Source organism: Bombyx mori, chromosome 7 (genome assembly GCF_030269925.1).
Source record: "Bombyx mori chromosome 7, ASM3026992v2".
Lineage (NCBI taxonomy): Eukaryota > Metazoa > Arthropoda > Insecta > Lepidoptera > Bombycidae > Bombyx > Bombyx mori.
In genome coordinates this window covers 10,862,745-10,889,937 of record NC_085113.1, presented here as the reverse complement: position 1 = coordinate 10,889,937, position 27,193 = coordinate 10,862,745, and the positions used below count along the sequence as shown (strand labels likewise).

The 27,193-nt window shown below is 40.6% G+C and overlaps 1 protein-coding gene across 3 annotated transcripts; it reads right to left on the bottom strand.

Moving 5' to 3' along the window:
- Window positions 1-2,215: 2,215 nt before the first annotated feature.
- On the bottom strand, window positions 2,216-26,818 carry LOC101745567 (eukaryotic translation initiation factor 2-alpha kinase). 3 transcript variants are annotated; one of them, XM_021348581.3, is made up of 14 exons: window positions 26,322-26,818; window positions 25,663-25,928; window positions 24,335-24,512; window positions 23,932-24,094; window positions 23,489-23,614; window positions 21,721-21,811; window positions 19,125-19,311; window positions 17,123-17,365; window positions 15,650-15,757; window positions 14,476-14,872; window positions 12,548-12,764; window positions 11,227-11,420; window positions 4,632-4,791; window positions 2,216-2,391 (listed from the first exon to the last, which is right to left on the bottom strand). In XM_021348581.3, the coding sequence occupies exons 1-13, from the start codon at window positions 26,462-26,464 to the stop codon at window positions 4,660-4,662; spliced, it is 2,445 nt and encodes an 814-aa protein (XP_021204256.2). In that variant the 5' UTR covers window positions 26,465-26,818; the 3' UTR covers window positions 2,216-2,391; window positions 4,632-4,659. The 3 variants fall into 3 exon arrangements, with proteins under 3 accessions (XP_021204256.2, XP_062525429.1, XP_012546602.2); XM_062669445.1 differs by lacking the exon at window positions 2,216-2,391 and having other exon boundaries at window positions 2,409-4,791; XM_012691148.4 differs by lacking the exon at window positions 2,216-2,391 and having other exon boundaries at window positions 2,409-4,791; window positions 19,158-19,311; window positions 26,322-26,648.
- Window positions 26,819-27,193: the final 375 nt, after the last annotated feature.

Sequence of the window (27,193 nt, the reverse complement as noted above, 5' to 3'; positions counted from 1 at the left end):
CAAGATAGAACTTTCTATTTTTTCTATTGGACAAGATCTGATTTATGCAGCTTTCGGCCACAAAATTAAAACTTCAAAGCACATTACCCTAGGTCTGGCAGTGAAGAGTTTATGCAACAGTAAAAAAGTTGTTAACATACTTTCAAGATATGGGCACTGCTGCTCTTACACAATTTTAGAAGACCTATAGACTGAGCTGACATTTTCGACGGTAAATAGTGATAACGTATGTCCTGAAGACATTCAACGTCGCCCAGACTTGAAAACTGGTGTCGCATTCAAAAATTTCGACCGCTTCGTTGAAACCCTCAACGGCAAAGATACTCTGCATGATACGGTGGGAATAATTTTTCGGGATATCGTGCAGTATCAGGATCCTGTGTCTGTGGAATCTTCTAGCCCTTGCGTGCATGAAAATTCAACAATAGATGAGATTGTGCATGGTAGCTTTTCAGAATTGTCCATTACCACCACAAAAACAAGAAAACGAAAACACTTTTGAAGAAGTTACTTTTGAAATGCATCCATTTACCAAGAAATTAAAAATTACAACCTCGAGTCAGCTAGACATCTCAGAGCTTAATAAAGCTCCAAATAATTTGAGTATATAAAAACAGCTGGATGTTACGTGGATGTTATTACATAAGTATAAAATATCAGATGTTCCAATGTGTTCAGGTTCAAAAAGTTTCATATCTTACTCCAATTAATGAATCTCCCGCCAACAATTCAACTGTCTTGAAAACTCTAGAATTGAGTCAGGACATTGCTAATGAATGTCAAGCTCCTTATATCTAGATCACGTATGATCTAGCTATTGCTCGAATTAGTTATTGCATTCAAGCTCAAGAATCTCCAAGATTTGACAATGTTTTTATTCATTAGATTAATCATTATAAAGATTCGAAAAATATAAAGTTTAAGGAAGCTATTGTCAAGTTTTTCATCGATCATTGGGCTGATCAGGAGATGGCAACGATTATCGGTAGTAAGGTAATTTACATAATGCATGATTTGTGTTATGAATATTCTGTTACTGATAATAGAGTAACACGCATCATTAATTATGAGTTGTCATGCCCTGATCATAAAAAAGCGGATACGAAGATAGTATTTCTTGCTTGTCAACAAAATGATGATTCTACTATTACTATCAGAATTTCTGATACTGATATATTGGTCATCATGTTAGCGAATATGGAACACCTGCAAGCAAGAGTAGAAGTTTGGATGGATCTTGGAATTGGCAAGGCATTGTTTAAAAAAAAACAATTTTTTTTGTCAGATTAAGCGAATCCCTGTAGATAATCGTAGATTGTGAGACAGCACGTCTAGGACATAAAGATGAACCATATATATCTTAATCTGACGCGCTCGAGTATTTCAAAATGGCGAATTTTTGAGCACATTATAATAATGGCCACGAGTTTGCGTCACATCAAAATCGTCAGATTATTGAATGAGAGCTTTTTTTTAGGTTCACTTAACACCCTTTAGAAAATCTGACGCGCTCGATAAAATTTTCATTTTCATTTTCAACCCTTACGTACGACCACCCCCACCACGCAAACGATCCGATTAACATACATACATTATTAAAAATACGTAGGACATTGATGCTATCAATATCTGACGCGCTCGATTATGTCCATGCAACAGTATTTCTTTACATTTTTGAAAATCTATAGCCGCTCCCTCCACCAATGAAAACGTATACATTATATAACATTTTTTTGTTCATATCATCTAAACTTTGCATCCCAATAGGTCTCTATGACGCTGGAGTAAATCAACATTTAGCATCGTGGGCTCCCCTACTATTTGTTACCGTAACCAAAGCGATTCATAATCGCTCCTATTGGTCCATTTAGAATATCTAATCTGATACACAAACATATGGCTTCTAAATTCATAATGAAGATTATAAATGTTTTACGTAATTACATATTAACTATATATTGCTAATTTCTATTTGTTTCTTATAAACTATCCATAATCTATTTTAACTATTTAAATCTGTTCTCGTCCTGCACAACTATTTTTCAGCCATAACCGAATTGGTATTATTTATTGTTATTTATTCTTATATTGTTTATTTAAGGCATTTCATATTTTTGCGTCGACAGCTAAAAAGTAAGACAGCTTAGGTATTTCAAGTTTTACAAATATCTGTGTTGTGTGACTAAGCGTTGCTTACATGCAACAAGCACAGTACTGAGTTGAAATAGGATTTTATTTGTTTTCATATGCGTATATACAACATCTACCCTCTAAATTTCATCTATAATTAATCCAGAGTGTTCAAGTAACGTCGTTGTGACATACGGACAAACAGGCACGATGAACTCGTAAGGATTATCGGGCCATTTTTTGCGTTTTAGCTCCGAAACCCTAATAAAAAGCATTAATATTAAAAATATATATATATTGTACAAAAATATTTACAGAATTAAAAAAATCATTTCCAATCATAACATACCTTAAATATGTTATGTGAGTCGTCTATTATCAAAGGTGGCAATCTGTGCATTTGGACAAAAAAATGTTATTGATATGTCAATACAGATTGATTTGAATATAATCGTCTCCTTCAAAGAATACGGTTCAAAACCTGCATTAAATAAAGGTTAATACTTAACCTGTTATTTATCTAAGATGTCGTTCAGAAGAGTTTTGTGTTGGCCAATGGAATACAAAGTCAATAATTCGTTTTTCTGATTTACCAATAATTGTCCAAAAGTCACATTGCCGGCTTTGATAATAGTCGACTCATGTCACAGTTGCATACCTATCTATAATATAATATTTATTTAAGCATTTGGTTGACAACCCTACGACAGATACTGATTGTTAGCGGTTATTATCGTTCATGAACAAGAACTTTCGCGGTAGACTCTTCAAATCTCTTTGAAAGAAGACATAGGTGCTCGGTAAGCTAAGGAGTGGAGCTCATATCAGAGCAGGATAGTACTCGCCAAGTTATTTTCTGAATGTGAAAGAGCGCAGAAGCTTCAGCCAGTAGAGACGAGCTCCCCTCCCTAGACAAATTAAGCATTACCAGCCATCAGTATCAGAATCCATTTAGTACTAGTTTGCGGTAGGCAGCGGCTTAGCTCTGCCCCTGGCATTGCTGAAGTCCATGGGCGACGGTAACCACTCACCATCAGGTGGGCTGTGTATGCTCGTCTGCCTACAAGGGCAATAAAAAAATAATTGAAAATCTACTTCATTATATTATTATTCACAACTAGCGACCCGCCCTAGCTTCGCTTCGGAAACTGTAATTTATTATTGATTTATCCACTATTTAATGGATGTTATTATACATATAAAACTTCCTCTTCAATCACTCTTATCTATTAAAAAAAACCGCATCAAAATCCGTTGCGTAGTTTTAAAGATTTAAGCATACATAGGGATATAGGGACAGAGAAAGCGACTTTGTTTTATACTATGTAGTGATGATAATAATTACCAAAAACAGACCGTAAAACCGGAATTCGGACGTACAATGTTCTGTTGAAATCCTTTACGGTTTTCTCACTTTTATAATAATGTATTAAACAAAAAGCAACCTTAATTAGCTCACTTGTTAGTCCTGCTTCAGAACCGACAACTCTAACATTAAATAATTATATAAGAACTTAATTAATATTAAATTAGGCAATTTCCTCATCTACGCAGTTCTTTTACCAGGTCCTCGGAACAGCTTATTAAATTACTTAAATAACTTAAATTCAATTCCCACAAGCCGCTTTCACCGTGAGGGCGCAAAAAAAATCCAATCTAATACTATTTTGTGTAATATTTCCGATTCAGGAAATAAATTGATTTGTATACCTATAAATAGCCTTTTTCTTTTAAATACTTATTTAATTCAATATAATAGTACGCTTTCATTACCAGCCGGATTTTTTTTTTAAATTCTATCTAATTTTCTATAATATTTTTTCAGTGTCTGTTTTAATAATAAGTGTGCTGGTTATTGTGAGATAAAAGTGGATTGGCAATAGAGAGGGTATGAGCGATTTCAACCGATGCTAGAGAGAGAGCGCGCTATATCGGGACGTCAGCTCCTTTAGCAGTACTCGCTATGCGAGAAAGGGACCTCTGGATTTCCAAATGACATAAATAATGCTTAATAACTTAAGTAGCCGTTTTAATATTAATTATAATTTAACTAACTCTAATTTAATTAATTTAACCTTATTTTTATATTAATACAAATGCAAAAAGAAAATAGTATTACAAAATATTTTTAGAACGAAACGTTCTGTTTGGAAATGTTTTACAATAATAATTACATGATTCGACGCTTGAAAGGCAAATGTGACTAAGCGACAATAACTGCTTTATACAGAAATGATAGGCAATAACCATATTCGATGCGCAAAAAAAATATATATTTCTAGGTCTATTAAAATCATTTCAATCCTACAGCTAGATTCGTTAAAATAATTTTTTTTTCAGGTATTTCAACTTTAAATTAGTCTACTGTAAAGTTCACGCATTGTCGCTTAGTCACGTTTGCCTTTCAAGCGTCGAATTTTTATTAATCATAAATAATATCCTACCGCCAGTAAACTACATTAACTGTCATAGTGTATTATATTTAAGTAGCAACGGTGTACCTTTATCGTGGTCAGTTCGTTTCCGGGTTCAGTTTCGCGGCGGCAGCTCGAAGTGGTACTTCTCGTCTGTGGCCTCGAACAGCGGGGCGCGGGCCCGGACTCCGCTGGCGGTCGGCCGCAGCAGCGGGTCCGGGTTCAGCATCAGCTTCAGGACTGCGGTCTGAAGCGGGACAGACGCGGTGGAACAACAACATAATTCAAATTCAATTTTTTTTTGTTGCCCTTGCAGGCAGATGAGAATACGGCCCACCTGAAGGTGAGTGGTTACCGTCGCTCATGGACTTCAGCAATGCCAGGGGTAGAGCCAAGCAGCTGCCTACCGCTAAAACTTAGATTCACTTCAACTTAGATGTCAGCATAACACACTTGTTAAATGTCAAAATATAAATAAAAATGTTAACTCTACCACCGGTTCCAAAAAGAGTCACAGTCCTGAGAAGAACCGGCGAAACAAACTCAGCGGGTTTTTTTTTTGTTTTTTCTCAAATATTTTCATATTTTTTTTAATAAGTAAAAATATTTACAATAAACGAAAAAACAAGTCAAAAAATAAAATTAAAAAAATAATTATTATAAAAAATGAAAAAGAAAAGGCCAAGAGCCAGGAAGTAAAGAGTGACGGTAGCCAACATAAAACACAAGATGTTTGACAGACGAAATGAAAATGAGGTTGGTAAGAGAGTGTTAACTATGAATGTGGAAGGATATAGAGGAAGAGGTAGACCTAAGAAGAAATTGATGGATTGCGTGAAAGACGATATGTGTACGAGGGGAGGAAGGAGAAAACATGTTGTACCGACCCCAGGTGACTGGGAGAATGACAATATAAAAAAAAAGTGTTTGTTCAGGTTTAAATGTGTAATAACGGTGGTTTATTAACTGTTTAGTATCTGTGAAAGTGCACAAATGTAGGAAAATGAAACAAAGCCGCTGAGCGTAACTTCTCGGGATCCTCCAAAAAGTACACTGAAAAAGTCTCAGTAAATGACCACCATTTAACTGAGGTTATATTTCATCCCATATCATCTCATCTCATCACATTTCATTTCAGTTTCATTTCATTTCATTTCATTTCATTTCATAATATTATTTTTCATATAAAAAAGTTTTCATTAAAATTAACATTATTCTTTAATTTTATTATATTTATGTTTAATATTATAATTTTAAGATTAAATATCTTTAATATTATTTGTCTATAGTGTAGCCTTGGTGAAATCTGTCATTATAGAAGTTTAACAGTCTTCGACAATAGAACCATAATAATGTTCAAACTTATAATTTCAATTAATTATAGTCGAATTTAGGCTACTGCGGGACCACTATAGTAGAATTATTTTGGCCGTGCAGTTTGGGTCAAAATGATAGCCTGGCTAGGGCGGTGAGCATCCCGGGACCTGGGCGGGCCCCCGATGCGCACTCTGCGTGCCGTGGGTTCCGTCTGTGGGGGAGTTTTGCTGGACTTCCACCGGGCGCGTCCGTAGGTGGCGGATAACGGGCCTCTGGGAGCAGTCATACTCCCAGGGGTATCGCTCCTTCTCTCTCGTTGTGTTATGGCGGGAGAGATTGAGCGACGTGGACCAAAACCAGCAGGGGGGGTTCTGGGCTCTCTGCGCCCTTCACCTAGTTGAAGGGTGTTTCTTCCGGGGATGCCCGGGCCCCCGACTTCTTCCTTATTATTTTGAGTTTGTTTTTACTGTCTTTTTGTTTTCTTTATATTTTTGATTTAATTTATGTTGAGTTTGTCTGTCCTTATCTTCGTTATTATTTTGTTCTTTGTGTTTTGTTTGTTTACTATCTTCACTCTTGTACTGTTGGTTACATTTTTATGTTAGATTTTGTTATATTTTCCACTTCTTTCTTTCTTTATTCTCACCCAATCCCAAGTTTTGACGCCCGGCAACGGGACGAATGGCTGGTGGGAGACCAGTCTCGAGGGCGTCCTAGGGGACCGCACCCTAGGTAAATAAAATAAAAAAGCATGAGCATGTCCAGCCTGAAAAAGTTATTACCCCAGGAGGGTACCTCTTGCTCTGCGGGAGGAGAATCCCTCCGTGCGGTCGAGAAATCGGCCGCACGCTGCCCCTCGTATTCTGGGGGGGGCACAAGCTGTTCCGGGAAAGAGTCCGAGAAGGACGGGGAGAAAAGGAAGAGGTCCACAAGGGACGAAAGAGAAACGGTGCAAAACGAAGACCGCAGGAGAGAAAGCAGCGTTTGCTCGGAGGACAGCATGGTGGTCAGCTCCTGCTGTTTATCACCAAAGAGAACGACGCGCAAAAGGGCAAAAGGCTCGAAGAACGCAAGCTCCGACAGCAGTACCGAATCGGAGGCGTCTAGGTCAGGATCGTTGGTGTCCAGGACCAGACCATCGAAGAGAGGCCGAGGTCGTCCTCCAACGACCGGCCAATACGTGGGATTGGCGGCGGCGAAGCAGGCATACTTAAAAGCTCAACGTGAAGAGCTGGAGCTTCGCGCTGAACAGGAGGTAGTAGAAAGCGTGCACAACCTGCGTGAGAAGAGGCGCGCAGTACATTTAATATCCGGGAACATAACAGCAGATCCCGCGACTAGGCTCCAGGAGACCGCCCAGATGGCCCTTACCATCGCGGCGAAAGCGCGCAACCCGAAGGGGACGTACATCAAAGCCCTTAAGGAGATGGCCACAACAATAAAGGAGGCCACGGAAGATCTAGCTTCCAGATCGGCCAACGAGGAAACCCTGAGGCTGCAGGCACTCAGCGAGAGACAGGAGGCGGAGATCCTGCAGCTCAGGAAGGAAGTAGAGGACGTAAGAGCGGAAATGGTGCGCCTCGCTCAGACGACAGCGCAGCCCACTCCCGCCCCAACACTGCCAAACGAAGACGACGAGCGACGCCTGCAGATAATCATGCGAGCAGTCGGGTCCATGCTGGACGCCCGACTCGCGGGTCTGGAGGCCCGTCTACTCCCAGAGCCTCGCTTGCGACCACCTTTGGCCGCTGACGCAAGAAGGAGGAGCAGAGAGAGCGAAATCGATCCAGACACTGCAGGTCTTGTGTCGGAGGCAACGCCGCCTTATGCGGCTCTGCCCCAGCTTGAGACCAACAAGAAAGTGAAGCCCAAGAAACAGAAGGGCAATAACAAGAAGACGACGCCGTCAGCTCCACCCGAGCCGGCAGCTCCACCCGAGCCGCGCGCATTCCCTCCGGCCCCCGCTGCCCTTACGGTCAGTTGGGCGACCGTTGCGCGTAGAGGAGCACGGCCGAGAAGGGAAAAGGAGCCAGCACCGACGACCAACGCGGAAGGCCAACGAGACAGAAACCCTGCCCCGCTCAAGCCTAAGAAGAAAGGTAGAAAGAAGAGACTTCGAGCTCCGCGCTCGCAGGCCGTTATTCTGAGGCTGCACCCGGAGGCCATCGAAAAGGGGCTCTCCTACCGGGAGGTGCTCGCCGAGGCGAGGGCCAGCATCGACGCCGGAGCCTTAGGGATCCCCATCGAGAAGGTCCGGTCAGCAATAACCGGAGCCAAAATACTCATAGTGAGCGGCGAGGACCAGATCGCGAAGGCCGACTTGCTGGCCGAGAAGCTCAAGGAGGTTCTCTCTTCTAAGAGAGTAACGGTGACAAGACCGATAGTGACCGCTGCAATCCGCATAAGCGGACTTGACGATTCGCTGACGGAGGAGGAGATATGCACCGAGCTTGCGCGCATCGGCGATTGCTCCGTCGATGCAGTCAAGGCTGGCTCTATCAAGCCCGGATCCGGAGGAATGGGCCAGGTTCTCGTTCGTTGCCCGATAGCAGCGGCGAAGAAAATTGTTACAGTGACGAAGCTGCGCATCGGGTGGAGCGTTGTTCGCGTCCACCTGCTGGAGGCCCGGAGGCTACAATGCTTCCGCTGCCACGCGTTGGGCCATGTGGGTGCGCGGTGCCCGTCGTCGGTCGACCGCAGCCACGACTGCTACCGGTGCGGACAGACCGGCCACGTGGCATCCGGATGCACACTGGCACCGCGATGCGCCGTCTGCGCCTCCGCCGGGAAACCAGCGGACCACACTTCGGGGGGCAAGGCCTGTGCAAGGCCCCCGAGAAAACCGAGGAGAGAGGACGTCGCTGCACCCGCGGCCGCACCCGTTGCTGCAGACCGAAGTCAACTCGGCGAGACGACGACTCCGATGGACGTCCAGCCTCCGTCGGGCACAAGGAAGACCGGGGCTTTATGAAGAACCGGGCATGCCGATGAACCGAGGAGGAAGTCGTGAGGAGGAGGTCGTGGACCTCGGTTCGTAGGCAGTGAAGGCGGAGCGGGTGGTGCGAGCAGAAAGCCCCCACCCGGCTCCTGCAGGGGCCGTCGATTGCTGGGTGCGGGGGCGCCCGGTACTCGGCACTAAGGTCCTGTGGGGTGGTGGTGCGCTGTGGCTCTGGTGCGCCCCTCACGAGTCGTGGAGATGAGAGGGGGAAGAAGTCCCCGGTGGCAGATCCCGCCCAACGTAACATTGGGGTGGGAGCCGGCGAAGGCGGGCCTATGGCGCGCACATGGCGGTACCTGGGTCCCCGCCCAGCCGGAGTGGAGGAGCTCGTTGGGGTTTAGTCGGTAGTCGTTAAGCTGGGCGGGTTTGGCGAGAGCTGAACTTAGCCCAGCGCGCCTTTCTAAAGGCGTAGTCTCCGTGGACCAATTGGTTGAGGGCGCGGACCTCGGTTCGTGACTTCTTCCTCTTTCTTCCACCGGAGGCGCGGAGTCCGACATAACCCGGTCCGACCCCCGTCGGCAGGGTATCCGTAAAGACTAGGATTCCCCATCGATACCAAAAAAAAAAAAAAAAAAAAAGGGCGGTGAGCATGTTGTGCGGGCGCGATAAAAACTTATTTGTTGTACTTACCTGCAAATTATAGTACATATGTCGAAGAGAAATGTGTTTTTATGCATTCGCTCTCTGAATTCCTTTAGTGACACAATGGCTACTACTTTGTTTTGTACCAAAACGGCAGAATTTATTCAAAATAATATTTGTACGTGTTGATATTAACAATGCGTTAAAAATTTTCACATAAATGAAAATAGATTACTTGCAAAGTGTTAATTTCTTCCGTTCTCGTTAATTTGCTGCGGCGATACGTGGTGTAAGTGTTCGATTAGTGATTTTTACTTTCATTTTTATCACTAACCCACAAAATAACAAAACTAAACACACTATCGATAACGCTTATCGACAACAATAATGCGCATCACTATACCCGTCCATAAGGCCCGTGAGTGGAAGAGAGAGCGAATTACTCGCTTCACCGCTCCGATTACACGGGTCAACACCAAATTTGAAAGTCGTCGTGGCCTAAAGGATAAGACGTCCGGTGCATTCATATCTAGCGATGCACCGGTGTTCGAATCCCGCAGGCGGGTACCAATTTTTGTAATGAAATACGTACCTAACAAACGTTCACGATTGATTTCCACGGTAAAGGAATACCATCGTGTAATAAAAATCAAACCCGCAAAATTATAATTTGCGTAATTACTGGTGATAGGACCTCTTGTGAGTCCGCACGGGTTGGTACCAACACCCCGCCTATTTCTGCCGTGAAGCAGTAAGGCGTTTCGGTTTGAAGGGTGGGGCAGCCGTTGTGACTATTCTGAGTGAGGCCCTAGAACTTATAATCTCAAGGTGTGTGGCGCATTTACGTTGTAGATGTCTATGGGCTCCAGTGACCACTTCACATCAGGTGGGCTGTGAGCTCGTCCACACACATAAGCAATAAAAAAATAAAAAAATTGTCTTTTATTTGCTAAGCATAAAAATTCGATATTTTAGATCGTATTTAGACGAAAAAAAAATACATGGCATGAAACAGTTTGCATCTAAACTTTAATAAATTGACCACATATGAAACAAAATGCATCAGCATCGTATTTACACTTTCGTGACATTTTAAGTTTTTCTGGGCTTGTACAAAACACCTGATCGTTGTTTATGACTCGATTGTCATCTAGTGGCATTGTGTAAACGTAAACACCCCACTCTCATAGCGCGGTTTTTGAAGTGAAAACTTCTTTAGAATCGTTGTGATTTAAAACCGGATGCAACGGAAAAAACGACAGGTAAGAGACACAAATACAAACATGTGTAGGATGAATCCAGCAAAGAATGAGACAGAAATATACATACTATTTAATACAGCGCCATCTGTGAGATTTTTTAATACTAACGTGTGTATGAAAGCTCTTGTAGTGAATTTTAATTTAGGATTATACGTGAAATTAAAATATCAATTCACAGAGGGCGCTACCTTACAATTATTTACTAATGACAAAATTTTACATATACTTAAGACGTTTAGGATAATTGTATTTTAATTTTGGAAGGTTTCACTTCTACCACGTGTGAATTGCACACATGTATTTTTTTTTTGAAAGTATTAAAATGAATTAAAATTTATAAAAAAATTGAAAAATGACTATTATGACTATAACTATCACTCGCAAAAGCAAACTTTTTACAAAAAAAAGGTATTATATTTTCGTTTTTGTGAATAATTAACCGGAAAACCCTAGTGTATGTATGACCCAAACTGCACGTACAAAATAATTCTAAATACTATAAGTAATAATCAATATTCCTCACCTCTTTAGGGTATTTATCTTCGAAGCTGTCCGGGTAGACTTGGTCCCGGACCCTGGTGAGGCAGGCGGCGCGCTCCGCCTCCGTACCGAAGGGCTGCAGCAGCTCGAGCAGGATGAGGCCGAGCGAGTATATGTCCACCTTGTAGCTGTACGGGCGCCGCTGCAGCTGCTCCGGCGACATGTACACTTCCGTGCCTGAGACGCGGACGAGAACACGTATTTTTTTTGACGTGACGTCTTATAATTCAATGGAGCCGGCTGCACGCACGAAAAAACATGATTCATGCGGCGTTACTTCGCTCTGAAGCGTTCCATTTAAGGCTTGAAGTGCAAGCGAGAGCGCGCAACGAGCGACAAAGAGGCACAATCGGCCTCCGCGTTCGGCAGCGTTCGACATCTGTCTCTCTCCTACTTGAGTGAGCGATGCATCCGCGTGGACAGCTGATATACAATAATACATTTACATGTGATCGTCAAGTATGAAGTTCAGTGGAAAGTGAAAGTGGTGTCAATTGTTTATAGCAACGATAATTGCGATAATTGAAAAATGAAACCATTCCATCAGTATTTCCTTATGACGTTGTCACGTTCAACTATCGTCAGTAAACCGACTTTAAATGCCATACACCTATTAGGATAAGTCGGCTAGTGTTGCAAATTAAAAAAAATCGTTACAACGTTACAACGGCTGCCCTACCCTTCAAACCGAAACGCATTACTGCTTCACGGCAGAAATAGACGGGTGGTGGTACCTACCCGTGCGGACTCATAAGAGGTCCTACCACCGGTATATACTAATATTTATATTAATAATCGTTGCACGTCAGAATAGTTTTGCGGGGATATTATTTTAATATAGTACATACTATGAAGCTGAATATTAGGAACGAACAAGCGAAGTCTTTTTTTTAATTGCCCCTTTAAGCAGACGAGCACACTGCCCACCAGACGGTGAGTAATTACCGTCGCCCATGGACATCAGCAATAGTATAGGCAGAGCAAACCTGCTGTTTACCTATATATATTTATAAGGTGATTTAGTCCGATGAGTATTATAGTTTTATAGTGTAAGTTGATGTACAAAATAGTATGTGCGTATTGTGTTGCTTTTGTTTTTTTGTAACTTAAATTTCTAAATTTCTCTTCTCTGTTCACTTTCTACCTATAGGTATGTGATTTTGATTGTGGAAACACATTCGGTTATTGTTTTAGCTATTTTTTAAAATATTATATTGTTTATTTTCCAATTATTTATTTAGCAAGTGGTTACCGGAGCCTATAGACATGTACAAGGCAACATAGACACATATGGGCTTGCTCACCGACTCTGTGCGTGAGCTGCGGGTGCGCGCGCGGCGTGCGGGCGGCGCCGCAGAGTGCGGGCGCGTCGTGCATGTACGCCACGAGCCCGAAGTCCGCCACCTTGACCTGGCCGTTGGGCGCGAACATTATGTTGCTGGGCTTGAGGTCGCGGTGGATCAGCCCCTCAAGGTGGACGTACTCGACCGCAGACACGATCTGACCGAATATCACTTTCGCCTGGAAACAATATGTTTTTTTTATTGCTTAGATGAGTGGACGAGCTCACAGCCCACCTGGTGTTAAGGGCTACTGGAGCCCATAGACATCTACGACGTAAATGCGTCACCCACCTTGTGATAAGTTCTAAGGTCGCAAGTATAGTTACAACGGCTGCCCCACCCTTCAAACCCAAACGCCTTACTGCTTCACGGCTGAAATAGGCAGGGAGGTGGTACCTACCCGTGCGGACTCACAAGAGGTCCTACCACCAGTAATTACGCAAATTATAATTTTGCGGGTTTGATTTTTATTACACGATGTTATTTCTTTACCGTGAAAATCAATCGTGAACATTTGTTAGGTACGTATTTCATTACAAAAATTGGTACCCGCCTGCGGGATTCGAACACCGGTGCATCGCTAGATATGAATGCACCGGACGTCTTATCCTTTAGGCCACGACGACTTCTCATAATGTTGTCACAATATTATGAGAATCTCTCTAGGGATGGGATGGAAATCTCTCTAGGGATGAGATGGGAACTCTTTAGATAGACATTGTTTAAAATTTATGTAGTGTTAGTAAAGAAATAAAAGGGTTACTACAGATGCGTGCTTTACGCTTGATTTCTCGACATCAGAGCCATATGTTGACATCTTATACTTGCAAAAAACACTCTTATATAATACGAATGTGTGTATTTTTTCTTTTCCTTGAACTGTAATCACAAGTTTAATTTTTTGAATAAATTATTAAAATAAATAATAGTTTAAAAAACTATTTTAATAAATTTGAATTACAAATAGTGTATTTTCTATTTTTTAGTTGGATTTTCTATAAAAGCGTATTTTGTTAGTTTTTTTAAACTATTATTTATTTTTCCTTTTTTAGTTGAATTTTAACAATTTTTTTTAATATTAAATTGTCATCGGTCCTTAATAAGTACACCAAATTTCGAGTTAATCCGACGTTTTCGAAGGGGGTCACAAAATCATGTTCAAAGATTCCGTTACCAACACACATACACGTCTGAAGCTAATGAAAGCGTATTAATAAACGAATGTATAAGCCGCGCCAATAAAGAATTGAATCGAAAATGGCGGCGGCGATCCTGCGCTCTCGCTCTAAACTATTGCTGTCTTTAGTCGCACACGGCGCGTACTGCATGCAAAAAAAATATCAGTTCTGACTTTGTTCTCAGACGCGCTCTGTTTTCTCTCAAATTCTGTTGTTATTTATTGAATTTGTTCGTTATTTCGTGGTTATTTTGTTATTTATTTTACACCTTCCCCTCTGCCAGGGCACCAAAGTAAAGTACATTCTCATTTGTTTTTTTTTTGTTATTGCTTAGATGAGTGGACGAGCTCGCAGCCCACCTGGTTGTTAAGTGGTTACTGGAGCCTATAGATATCTATGACGTAAATGCGCCACCAACCTTGAGATATAAGCTTACGGTCTCAAGTATAGTTACAACGGCTGCCCCGCCCTTCAAACCGAAACGCATTACTGCTTCACGGCAGAAATAGGCGGGGCGGTGGTACCTACCCGTGCGGACTCACAAGAGGTCCTACCACCAGTAATTACGCAAATTAATTTTGCGGTTATATTTTCTTTCTATCTTTCTTTTTATTTGTTGACCCTACCATCTGTCAGTGCAGGTACATAGACGCCATTTTGGATTCGTTTGTTTATTGGCGCGGCTATAACGAACGATCGTGGCGGACGCACCCGCTGGTATCGGTCGGGGCAGTCGCGGTTGTTCCGCAGCCAGTCGTAGAGGCTGTTCGGGTCGCAGAGCTGCATCTGTATGTAGAGCTCCAGCCGCAGCCCGCAGTCCGTCTGCTCTGTCGATGACGTCACGTCACCTTGCGACTTCCGCATCGACGAAGCCAAGTCGTCCTTCGACTCGCGTTTGGACGAGGCTCTCGTCTTGTCGGTGGAGTCGTTACGCTCAGGCGCGGCCCCGGTGGCGCCGTCCGGTGGGGCTTCGCCCTCGGAGCGCGCGAACACGACGAAGGAGCTGTTGTCGCTGGCGGTACTTTTGAGCTCGACGGACGCGTCCTTAGGGCTGAGCGTGTTGCACGTCGTACTTATTGAGTTCGCCTCGCAATCGGACGACCTGCGGCTGATCGAATTAAAATATTGATATTAGTTACAATAATATATAAATTCTAACACACAATAGGTACTCGTTAATTAAAATAATCAAATTCTTCTTCATCCAAAATCTGTCAATATATATTTTTTTAATTATATTATTAGTGAGCATGAATAATAAGCAATATTATATAAAAAAAAAAAGACATATTTGGTCACCAATTTGGACATAAAATTTATGTGTAGTCATATATTATATTATTATGCCAATAAAAGTAACGCCATCTGTCGTTAAATAGTTAGAAACTGACATCATAACTGTGGGAACATTTCTTGAATCATCATTCTCCTGCCCTTCTCCCAGTCAACTAGGGTCGGTGCAACATGTTTTCTCCTTCCATACTCTTCTATCATATACCATTTCTTCGCTCACTCTCTTCTTACACATATCGTCTTTCACGCAATCCATCAATTTCTTCTTAGGTCTACCTCTTCCTCTATATCCTTCCGCATTCATAGTTAACACTCTCTTACCAACCTCATTTTCGTTTCGTCTCATCACATGTCCATACCATCCCAAACGCGCACCTCTCAACTTCTCTGTCACAGGTGCCACTTTCAGACTTCCTCTAACATATTCATTCCGCATTCTATCCATTCTCGTTACTCCACACATCCATCGCAACATTCGCATCTCTGCTGCATACAATCGCCTTTCATCCGCCATTTTAGTGATCCATTTCTTGAGAATTTGTTGAATGTTCTAGAATATTATAGACAGTCGATATGTGCACACAATGCTCACCTGGCGAGGCAGGGCTGCACCCAGGCGTTGAAGTATCGCACAATGTGCGGATGCTCGAGGTTGGCGAGCGCGCGCGCCTCCCGCAGCACGCGCTCGTGCCGCTCCTTCCTGCGCACCGAGCGGCCTTAGTGCGGGCGCACACTGTACGACGCTACCTAACCAAACGCCACCACAGCTCCGCGATAGAAACAGGCGGGGTGGTGGTACCTAGCCGTGCCAACTAACATTATGCCCTATCAGTAAAAATTCGATATATTTTTTTTGCTTACGGGTGGGCGGACGATCTCATAGCCCACCTGGTGTTAAGTAGTCACTGGAGACCATAGAAATCTTCAACGTAAATGCGCCACCCACTTTGATATATAAATTCTAAGGTCTCAGTATAGTTACAACGGCTGCCCCACCCTTCAAACCGAAACGCATTACTACTTCACGGCAGAAATAGGCAGGGCGGTGGTGCCTACCCGTGCGGACTCGTAAGACGTCCTACCACCAGTAAAAATCCTGAATAAATTTCATTTACAAATTAAATTGAAGACTGAAGACTGGACTTAACGAGCACGATTATAATTTTCTTATAAAAATCCGACATAGTAGCGTTCCATCGGACGGTAAGTAAGGTCGCTGACAAATATCAACCATACCAGAGACGCAAGAAGCTGCGGCTTGCACAGTTAAGGGTGGCGCACACTGCAGGCGCGACAGGCCGCAGCGCATCGCATTGCATCGCACGGAGTGAGCGATCCATACCACCTGGAGCCACTGCGTTCATCCACAGTGGGTTTCCAGAGGTCTTTTTTGCCACGTACCTACCATCCGGCTTTGGAATGAGCTCCCCTACACGGTGTTTCCCTAACGCTATCTTGTGGAAAGTACTTAATGGTAGGCAGCGGCTTGACTCTGTCCATGGCACTGCTGAAGTTCATAGGCGACGGTAACCGCTCACCATTAGGTGGGTCGTATGCTCGTCTGCCTACAAAGGGCAATAAATATATATATTAAATTGCGACTAGCGACACGGCAATTGCATGCAGCAGAGATGCAAATGTTGCGATGGATGTGTGGAGTAACGAAAATGGATAGAATACGGAATGAATATGTTAGAGGAAGTCTGAAAGTGGCTCCTATGTCAGAGAAGCTGAAAAATGCGCGTTTTGGGATGGTATGGACATGTGATGAGACGAAATTAAAATGAGGTTGGTAAGAGAGTATTAACTATGAATGCGGAAGGATATAGAGGAAGAGGTAGACCTAAGAAGAAATTGATGGATTGCGTGAAAGACGATATGTGTAAGAAGAGAGTGAGCGAAGAAATGGTATATGATAAAAGAGTATGGAAGGAGAAAATATGTTGCGCCGTGACTGGGAGAAGGGCAGGAGAGTATTGATTGTACGTAAGCGACGTAGATGTTTTGTTATGCAATGCGGTGCGGTCCGGCCTCATGTGCTCCAGGCCCCAGACAGCAGACTCACTTCCTCGGCAGAGTGATCCTCTTGACGGCATACGAACAGTTGTCGATGTTGTTCCTCGCCTCGAAGACGACCCCGAAGCCGCCCCTCCCCAGGCGCCTCACGGTCGTGAAGTCCTTCTCATATCGTCCGGGATACTCGGGATTCGATGGTCTTTTCGCTTCGAGCTCCTTCTCCGATGGTATGTCCTCGTTGAAGACTACATTGACCGTAGTTTGCGGGACGTTCGTTATCATAACTCGGATCCTGTAGAAAATTTACATCCTGACAATTGTATCTATAAAAAACCACGTGTCACGTAGATAGTGGAATCTTAATCTAATATATAAAATTCTCGTGTTACGGGGTGCGTGATTGAACTCATCCGAAGCGGCTCGACCGATTTTCGTGAATCTTAGCGAGCATATCGGCCAGGGGGGAGAATCGAACAACATATACTTTTCTTCCCCCTAAATGTTAAGGGTCCACCCCTAATTTTTTTTATTTTTGATTTATTTTTTAGACTTTTTTTTCTACGATCAACCCTTATTTTTTATTTGTTAATAATTAATTTAATTTTTATTTAATTAATTAATTTTAATTAATTTTTATTTAATAATTAATTTAATATTATTATTTTTTTGCTAGAATTTTGTGTTTATTTTGTTATGACAGAATAAAAAAAATCATATTACTCTGAATTTTTCACCCCTCTACGATCAACCCCTATTTTTTATTTGTTAATTATAAACTTTAACTTTTTTGGCAAGATTTTCATTAATATTTTTATTTTGTCATAAATTAAAATAAAAAATCTGATTTTACTCTGTTTGTGTTAAATACATGGTAGTGTGTGTAATGTTTTTTTATTGATTTAATGTATAATTAATGCATATTTAAAAAAATTATAAGCATTATTTATACTCCTTACTGTATTCTCTATAAGTGTGAGAAATTTCATAAGCCTCCGTACGCGCAATTTTCGTAAAAAGGGTTACAAAGTTTTTTCTTCACGTATTAATATATAGATAACGCTTTCGATAATAAATATATTCCCGCACACTTATAGTAGATACTTATTTTTATTGAACTAAACAAATGTTTCCTAGAAATAACATACATGGCAAAACAACGTTTGCCGGGTCAGCTAGTAAATAAATAAAAAAACATTGCTATAGTTGTTTCGCAGTTCGGTAACCCCCCTACCTCATCCGGGTTCTGACCTCGGAGGGGATCGGACGCTTGGGCGAAGAGTACAGGGGATTCTTTTAGTGGGTAAGGCCCTAAAATTCCTTGGGCCCGTGGTCGGCTCCCAACACCTTGCAGATCGTCAAGTCCCAGATACCCCCCGTTCCCCATAGGCGCGGGGACAGAGTAAAATAGCAAATAATTATTATTAAATGCGTTATAGGTTTCGTTGTTAAAACGTCTCCATCTTTGAGGACATCGAAGTCTCAATCGCATCCTCCAAACTGGAATACATTACTGTCGCACAAATAAGTAGAATCGTGGTACCAATCCGTGCGGTTTTGCAATGCGTACCGTGTTACCAACAGTGACACTAATTCCATGTTTTTTTCATTCGCTACATTCCTCGATTGTGGAAACCATTCTTGAACGTATTAGATACGTATTCATCGCTACTTCATGAATCTTCATGAATCATTAATGAATGAATACCTTCATGAATCGCTACCTACCTGCCTTTTTTTCCTTGAGAGGCTATATCAGCGTCGCCTTAACTAGTAGGTGAACTCACGGGGCTCAAACCTGACGACGTTGCTAACACGAACCCTAGCAAGAGCCGTGCTTCGCAGAATCTAGCAACGGATCGGAAACGCGACCCATTGAGAAGATCCGGCGAGAAACTCAGTGGGCTGTGTCTGAGGGCTAATTTACTCGTCGAGCCCTTTGTCGCAAGCGACGGGTTCGACGAGAACGACCACAAGGCACCCCATAAAACGTCTTCAGGTATTAAAGTCGTGTATACACGTTAAAATTGACGTAACCTAAACATAAAACGTACCTCGCATAGAAAGGGAATATTAACAAGACTAACGCCAAAGCCAGCGTGAAGCACGTGAGGATGTCGAATAACCACGACCGCACCTTCTTCACCTTGTCGCTGACCTCGGTGGCGTTGGAGTCCTCCGCCTCGTGGAACGGAATGTACGTAGACTTGTCCGATAAAGGCAGGTACACGTTCTCTTTGTCTGAAAAGAAAAAAAAAATCGGTTGTCTGTAAAGTCGGTTTACTGACGATAGTTGAACGTGACAACGTCATAAGAAAATACTGATGGAATGGTTTCATTTTTCAATTATTGCAATTATCGTTGCTATAAACAATTGACACCACTTTCACTTTTCACTGAACTTCATACTTGACGAAAACATGTAAATGTATTATTGTATATCAGCTGTCCACGCGGATGCATCGCTCACTCAAGTAGGAGAGAGACAGATGTCGAACGCTGCCGAACGCGGAGGCCGATTGTGCCTCTTTGTCGCTCGTTGCGCGCTCTCGCTTGCACTTTAAGCCTTAAATGGAACGCCGCAGAGCGAGGTAACGCCGCATGAGTCATGTTTTTTCGTGCGTGCAGCAGGCTCCATCGAATTATAAGACGTTGTCACGTCAAAAAAATATTGCTTAAATGGGTAGAGGCTCACGGCCGTCGTTCTGGAGACTACAAAACAACGCCAACATAGACCGGGACGTAACAAATCGAATAAACGCCGGTTGGGTGAAACGGCTATCTGCAACAGCACGCAATCTGTTAGAATTGAAACTAGGAACTTCTTTTTAAAAAACACTTTTAATACTCCCCTCGACTAAGGTTATGTTATTTATAGGGAAAGTAGGGAAAATTCGGTATACGTCCCACTCAGATAAAATTCTGACCCGAACTGCTTTAAAAAGCTAGCTAAAATTCATCATCGGGAATAAATGCTTTTTTTTTCCTACCTAAGCTGATAGCCTTGAGAGGCTATATCAGCGTCACCTTAACTAGTAGGTAAGCTCACGGGGCTCAAACCTGATGACAATAAAAGCTGATGTTGATGTTTGTTAAGCATTATTATATGCTATGTAGGGATATAACAGATCGTAGAATGCCCCTTCAGCTCAAGGGAAAATTTACAAAACGATCATTAGACCTGTCGTGATGAATGTTGGGCGACGAAAGTAAAGCATGAAAGAGGAGTGCAGGCGGCAGAGATGCGAATATTGAAATGGACGCGTGGAGTAACAAGAATGAACAAGATAAAGAATGAGTATTTCAGAGGAAGTGTGAAAGTAGCCCCGGTAAGCAACAAATTAAAGAGCGGACGGTTAACGTGGTATGGACATGTGATGCGTAGAGAGAAGATGCATATGACTAGGAGATGTATGGAAATGGTAGTGCAAGGTAGAGGGGGAAGAGGTCGACCGAAGAAGACATGGACGGTGTGTGAATGACGATATGAGAGAAAGAGAAGTGAGTGTTGAGATGACGGCTAATAGAAGAGAATGGAAGAGAAAAATTTGCTGTGCCGACCCCACCTAGTGGGATAAGGTGGAGAAATAGAAGGAGAGAAGACGAGTTCACGGCCCACCTGGTGTTTAGTGGTTACCGGAACCCATAAGACATCTACAACGTAAATGCCGCCACCCACCTTATGATATGAGTTCTAAGGTCTCAGTATAGTTACAACGGCTGCCCCACCCTTCAAACCGAAACGCATTACTGCTTCACGGCAGAAATAGATGGGGTGGTGGTACCTACCCATGCGGACACACTAGACGTCCTACCAATTTCTAGTAAAAACATACAGTTTTAACGATGAAATGCAGGACTCGCATAGTACTGTGGGCTCAGCCACTACTTAACACACCAAATGTGCAGTCGTTTGGGCAAATGCAGTTTAAAATAGGAATCGATGCAGTAAAACAGATAAAAGTAAAACTTATGTTTGATTATGATGTTATGATGAAGTTATGTCTTATTATGGACTTCAAACAATGTAACTAACGCAGACGGTCTGATAGCATACCTATCTCTTCTGAATAGATAGCACAGACAATCCTCATATCTCAGAAACTCAGATTCTACTTCTAATTACTAATTCTAATCTGACATCTACTCCAAAAACCTGCAGGATCCAACTAAAAAAAAAAAAGTGGGTGCACAAGTCACACTCAGTAGAAGTGAAACTTATAAAAAATATAAATAATCGCCAGGGTCAACCACTCCGCAGTGCAGTGGAGCAGCCTCACTCTGGGGGAACCGCCTACATAATCACGGTAATCCTACGCCAGATATGTATGATTTAGCAAGAGAAATACGAGAACGTGTATCAACTGTGTAACATCTCGTCATCGCGATTCAGGAATTGTTGAATTTACGTGCAGCAACATCAAAGTATCTCAAGACGTTCCGAGAACCACGACAGTGTACACGGACGTCAACAACACACTGAACTAGTCGGGGAGGCGAGACCGTGTGGAGCGCTTCGTGATTTGTCGGCGCCGCTCGGAGCCGCTTCGGCAAGCCAATCGCGGCACACTTATTTTTTCGTTTCATTTCATTTCGTTTCGTCGAGTTCTAAAGAAGTTTCTCTTCAATAAAAAAAAAATCAATACTCACCGAGAATGATGAAACGCTTCCTCGATTGATATGGCACCACCATCAAGCTCCGGTCCTTTTGAGAGTGATCAAATTCATCCAAAATATACAACTAAAAATAAAGTAGGAAAAAAATTATTTCAGTAATTTAGACACTACTTTAGGCACAATTGGTTTTATTTTAGTTAACGTAAATTTTTGTACAATTTCTACAGTTCTGTTTAGTTCTACAATCTAAACTAGTTTAGGTCAGGATCGACGTTCCGGTGGTGATGTCTATGGGCTGCAGAAATCGTTTAAAACTAAATAAGACGCGGGTTCGTTCACAAATATAGATTAATAAAAATAGTTTAGTAAATAAAACTTATAATACTTATCAATGAGAAACAATCAAATTAATCATTGATATTATATGATGTAAGAAACAACATTTTTATTTTATTTCATAATAGGTTGGGGAAAAAGTCTTTTCGCATTATAGTACGTATGAGCTTGTAATAAAATCTCTTTGGCTATACTATTTGTATCTGGCTGGTTTTAGTATCATTAAAAGTTTAAATTTTAAAGAAGATAATTCCAAATTCAAATTAGAAAAATGTGTGATTTTTATTTATTTTTCGTACTGACAAGATGAGTGAATCTAATGAAGAAATTCGATAAATTTTAAAATTTTACTACAAAAAAGGTAAAAATGCAACGCAAGCCGCGCAAAAAATTTGTGATGTTTATGGACCTGATGCAGTGTCTGTGAAAGTAGCACAAATTTGACTTAAGCGTTTTCAATCTGGAAATTTTGATTTCAAAGATGCACGTCGTTCTGGTCGCCCTATTACGGATAAAATGGATGCCATTTTTGAAAAAGTGGAGCAAGATCGGCATATCAGTAATTACGACGTAGCTGAAGAACTGGGAATTGACCACAAAACAGTTTGGGCGCATTTGAAAAAAACTTCTATAACAAAAAAGTTCGATATTTGGGTACCTCACGAACACACTGAAAGAAATCTAATGAACCGTGTTTGTGATTCTTTATTACGACGTAATGAAACCGAACCATTTTTGAAGAAGCTGATAACTGGTGATGAAAAGTGGATCACGTACGACAAGAAAGTGCGAAAAAGGTCGTGGTCAAAAGCCGGTTAGGCTTCAGACTGTGGCGAAATCTGGGTTAGTTCGCAACAAGGTGATGCTGTGTGTGTGGTGGGGTTGGAAGGGCATTATTCATTATGAGCTGTTACCACCAGGCAGGACCATCGATTCTGAACTCTACTGCGAACAACTGACGAGATTAAAACGAGCTGAGAGAAAGCGGCCGGAATTAATCAACAGAAGGGGTGTGGTTTTTTATCAAAATAACGCTAGACCTCACATATCTTTAGCCACTCAGCAAAAATTAGCTTGGCTGGGAGGTGTCAATGCATGTGTCGTATAGTCCTGACCTTGCACCTTCAGATTTCCACCTGTTTCGGTCTCTTCGGAATTCTTTAGGCAGTGTCAGGTTAACATCACGAGAGGACTGCCAAAACCAATTGTCGCGGTATTTTGATCAGAAGCCCCAAAATTTCTATAGTAATGGGATCATGTCCCTACCTACAACATAGCAAAAAGTTATCGAACAAAATGGTACCTACATACTTTAGTTAAATGTAAATAAACTATATTAAAAAAGGTGTGAATTTTCTTAAAAAATGCGAAGAAACTCATTCCCCAATCTTATACATTGCCTACATTTTGATGTTTCAATTTTTTTTTTTAAATATTAGTTTTGAGCTTACAAATACTACTTCACCTGTTCTTGATGATCACCCACGTAGAGCATTTGTCCCATAATATTGCTAGAGCGAGAATCCTGCCACAGGCTATTTCGCAGGTTACCGTCGTAAAGTTCCCATACATCCGTTATTGGCGCGTCTAACTATTTATTAAAAAAGTTTTTAATTAATTCCTTTAACCTCTCCAATAGCTTTTTTATATTTATCAAAAGGATAGGTCTCTAATCGTAGACATACAATTTAAAGCTAGAGAAACTAATTTATGAAGCTTACATCAACAAAATTATAAGACAGTACTGCTTTATGTACATATATATGTATCAAACTTCTGTATTAATCGATCAAACCCTTCTAATAAACGATAAATGTCAGCAACAGAACAGCTTCAATTCACAAAGCTATAATAAAGCTTACTAGATGTACTAAAAAAATCGGAGCATACAAAATGTGATTGACTTACTTTATGTTCCCACAGCGGCTTATTTAGATCTCCGCTTAAGACAGTAACCAGCTGGTTATGCATTGATACGTGCATATTCACTGGGGATTCGGTTACAGTCCTATCCCCAATACACTCTCCACGGCTTATCTGCAATTCATGTGCGGCAGTGCTAAAATTCCATCTGAAATTCCATTAAAATTATTTATTTGGTTTTTGTATTTATGTTGTGATTTTGTAGTCTATATTAATATTGATGAGATAATGCCTTCAGCCATAGCTAGCAGACTAAATAGATTATAGTAAGTAGCAGCTTGGCTTTATTCTTGGTCTTATTAATGTGCATGAGCGACAATGACCAAAGGAACATAAAAAAATTGTCACTTCATTAAAAAAAAAAGTAAAACGATAAATCATTTCTTACTTCTCAATGCCTGTTCTAGGGTCTAGGCCTCTGATAGCAGTGGCTTGCCGAGTCAGTACCAGTACATCTCCTCCCGTCTCTGTTGTTTGCTGTTCATTGTTGCATCCATTAGAGTTACATTTGTATATAATACGACCTGTTTTTGTGTCTATGCCTATCCGTAGTATGTCATGTCCGCCTGAAATTAATATGAAAATAATTATTTTACAGGCCCAGAATGAAACTTGATGTTAACAAAAAATATTTCACAAATAATTAGAATTTATGACAATCACTTTGAATTATGACAAGTTTGTAAATTGAATATACAACTTGTGTTTTTATTATTTAATTAACTGGGTTAATACACTCAAACATAACAGCACATGTCTAAGTATATAACTACATACAAATAATCATATAAACATGTAGTGTATTACTGACGGTACTTATTCTTCTTTTAATAAAAGGAGTGTTAAGTGTTACTTTAACAAACTTCACAAAACTGATATGTTACTTAGCATATGTGTTTTACAAATAAGTGAATAAGGAAACTCACAAATACACTCTTAATTCATATTAATATTTTAATTTAATTTAAAATTATCACTGCCTGAACATTTTCATTTCACGATTCTCCTTGAATTGTGACTGCCATTTCTATTGTATAATAACTTACAAGAATAACTCACTACTACTTTGTGACAGGCATATGATGGCTGTAGCTGCCTTTGTTGCATATATTAGTAAATAGTAGAAATATTACAAAAATTGAATCAGAAAGAAATGAAATGAAGAAAGAAAGAAAGAAAGAAAGAAAGAAAGAAATAATTTATTCGCCAAGCATATTAAAAATAAGTTATTACATAAGTTAAAAGCAGTGTGTATGCTTTGTCATTATTTGACATGCGAATTTTAGTGCAGTGCAAGATATTATAATATTATATAAATTACCATTCATTCATCCATAATTCAACTAGTAATTAAAAATTCCATTTATTTTCAATGTCGTCCCTAAGAAAATCATTTATGTCATAATAATTTCCACCAATAACATTATCTTTTAGTTTTTTCTTAAAATGAAAATCGTCTAAGTCTCTTAATTTCTTTGGTAGTTTATTAAATATCCTAACGCTCATACCTAGTATACTATTATTTGTTTAATTTTTAGAATTTTAAGCATTTTTAAGTTCTCAACCAATAACATATAAAATAAAGGTCTATTGAATGAATAAACAATTAGGGAAGATTTGCATAAACTCAAACACAATAACAATCATGTTTCCTATAAACTGAAGATTTAAATAGTTATTCTACAGAAATTGAACAAAAAATATTTTTGTACTTACCAGCAGTGATGAGATTGTTAGACTCGGTAAATGATTCAGACAATAGCTGATGTATATTGAATGGTAAACGTTTGATCTTTGATCCATGTACAGTGTACAAGCTGCCTCTTAGTGAAGGCACTAATTTCACTCTATTTTCACCACTAAACTCACTGCTAGCCAAGTTTGAGGACAGCAATGGTGGAGTCTCAACAACCCAAGCTTTGGTGCCATTTTCCAGATTAAATGCAGTAAGGCGACCATCCAAAGTGCTCACCATTACATAACTAGAAAGACGTTAGTTCATAATTGGTAATTTATTCTTGTTTCTCTAATCAACAAGCTCATACATATTTTTTACAGCAAGAAGTTTCAATAAGCCTATTCCAATGTATTGAATAGTTACAAAAAAAAATTAAGGTCTACTATTTTATATGACAACATTTGCCAAATTAATATTGTAACCTTTTTCATAGTTTTATACAATTAATATAAAGATAATTTCTCAGTAGTAACAATATTATTGTAACTTGTTTGCTCGTTCATTCGTTTTTTTCTTATATGAAATAACTGAAACCTGTTAATTATTTTTGTAAACAAATGCTGGATTCAGTTTGGTTTGTAAATTCAAATGGATGTGTGGATTATTCTTAACAAATAGGTTTTTTATGGAAACTAACTTGTTTAAGCTTGATCCCTTAGTCTTCGAAAGATTGCAGTGCGGTAGCTGTAGTGGAACATCCTCTGCTTGAAGATAACAAACAAGGTACGATAACGCAATAATAGTAGACAAAATCTTCATCAAACCGAATTGGTCCAACATTTTCTTATTGCGAAATTCAATGCGGACATGTCAAAAAGAACTGGTAATTTGATAATATTATGAAAACTTTTAAATTGTTGCGAATTTAGGAAATTCACAAAACTATTCAATCGCATAGAACTGACCAAAGCTTTCAATTTGTTATATGTCAAATGGTACGTAACTGTCAAGCAAGTACGTACACGTATTGACCAGTGCTGCCCAATATTTATTTTACTTTTTGTACCGTCAAAATAGTATTTATAAAAATAATACAAGATAATCGAGTCAATTAAAGTTTTATACAGGGTGTCCGGAAAATTGACGCCCATAAAAAAAAAATTAGGTCTCTCGTGTTGTGAGGTATCCGAATCACCCCCATGTATGTACCGCGATTTTTGATAGTTTTCGAGTTATGATTTTTTTTCTAATTTTTCGAGAACTTTGGACATGGCCCACTTAAAAAAAGTTTTAAATATTTGAAGACTTTTCGAGACTTTTTTTTTGCAACTAATTCTCTACAAGTTTTTCTTTTATACATAAAATAATCAGCTTCGTAACTTTTATGGAAGTTGCAAAAATTTTGGGTTAAAAAGAAAAATTTACGGGCGGTGAATTAGACTTACATTTTCAACCGAAATTACCTAAATGAAACATACCCCAACAGATGTATCGGACGCAGTGGACCAATTAGATGTGGCCCCCACGCTCACCTGACCTCAACCCCATCGATTTTTTCATTTGGGGCTA

Excerpts from the sequence above, each read along its gene's own strand:
- LOC101745567 (XM_021348581.3), bottom strand. The coding sequence starts at position 26,464 with ATGTTGGACCAATTCGGTTTGATGAAGATTTTGTCTACTATTATTGCG. Across the intron at positions 19,312-21,720 it reads GAAGCGTTTCATCATTCTCG|ACAAAGAGAACGTGTACCTG; the intron begins GTGAGTATTGAT and ends TTTTCTTTTCAG. Across the intron at positions 12,765-14,475 it reads GCCCCGACCGATACCAGCGG|GCGAAAGTGATATTCGGTCA; the intron begins GTGCGTCCGCCA and ends TATTGTTTCCAG.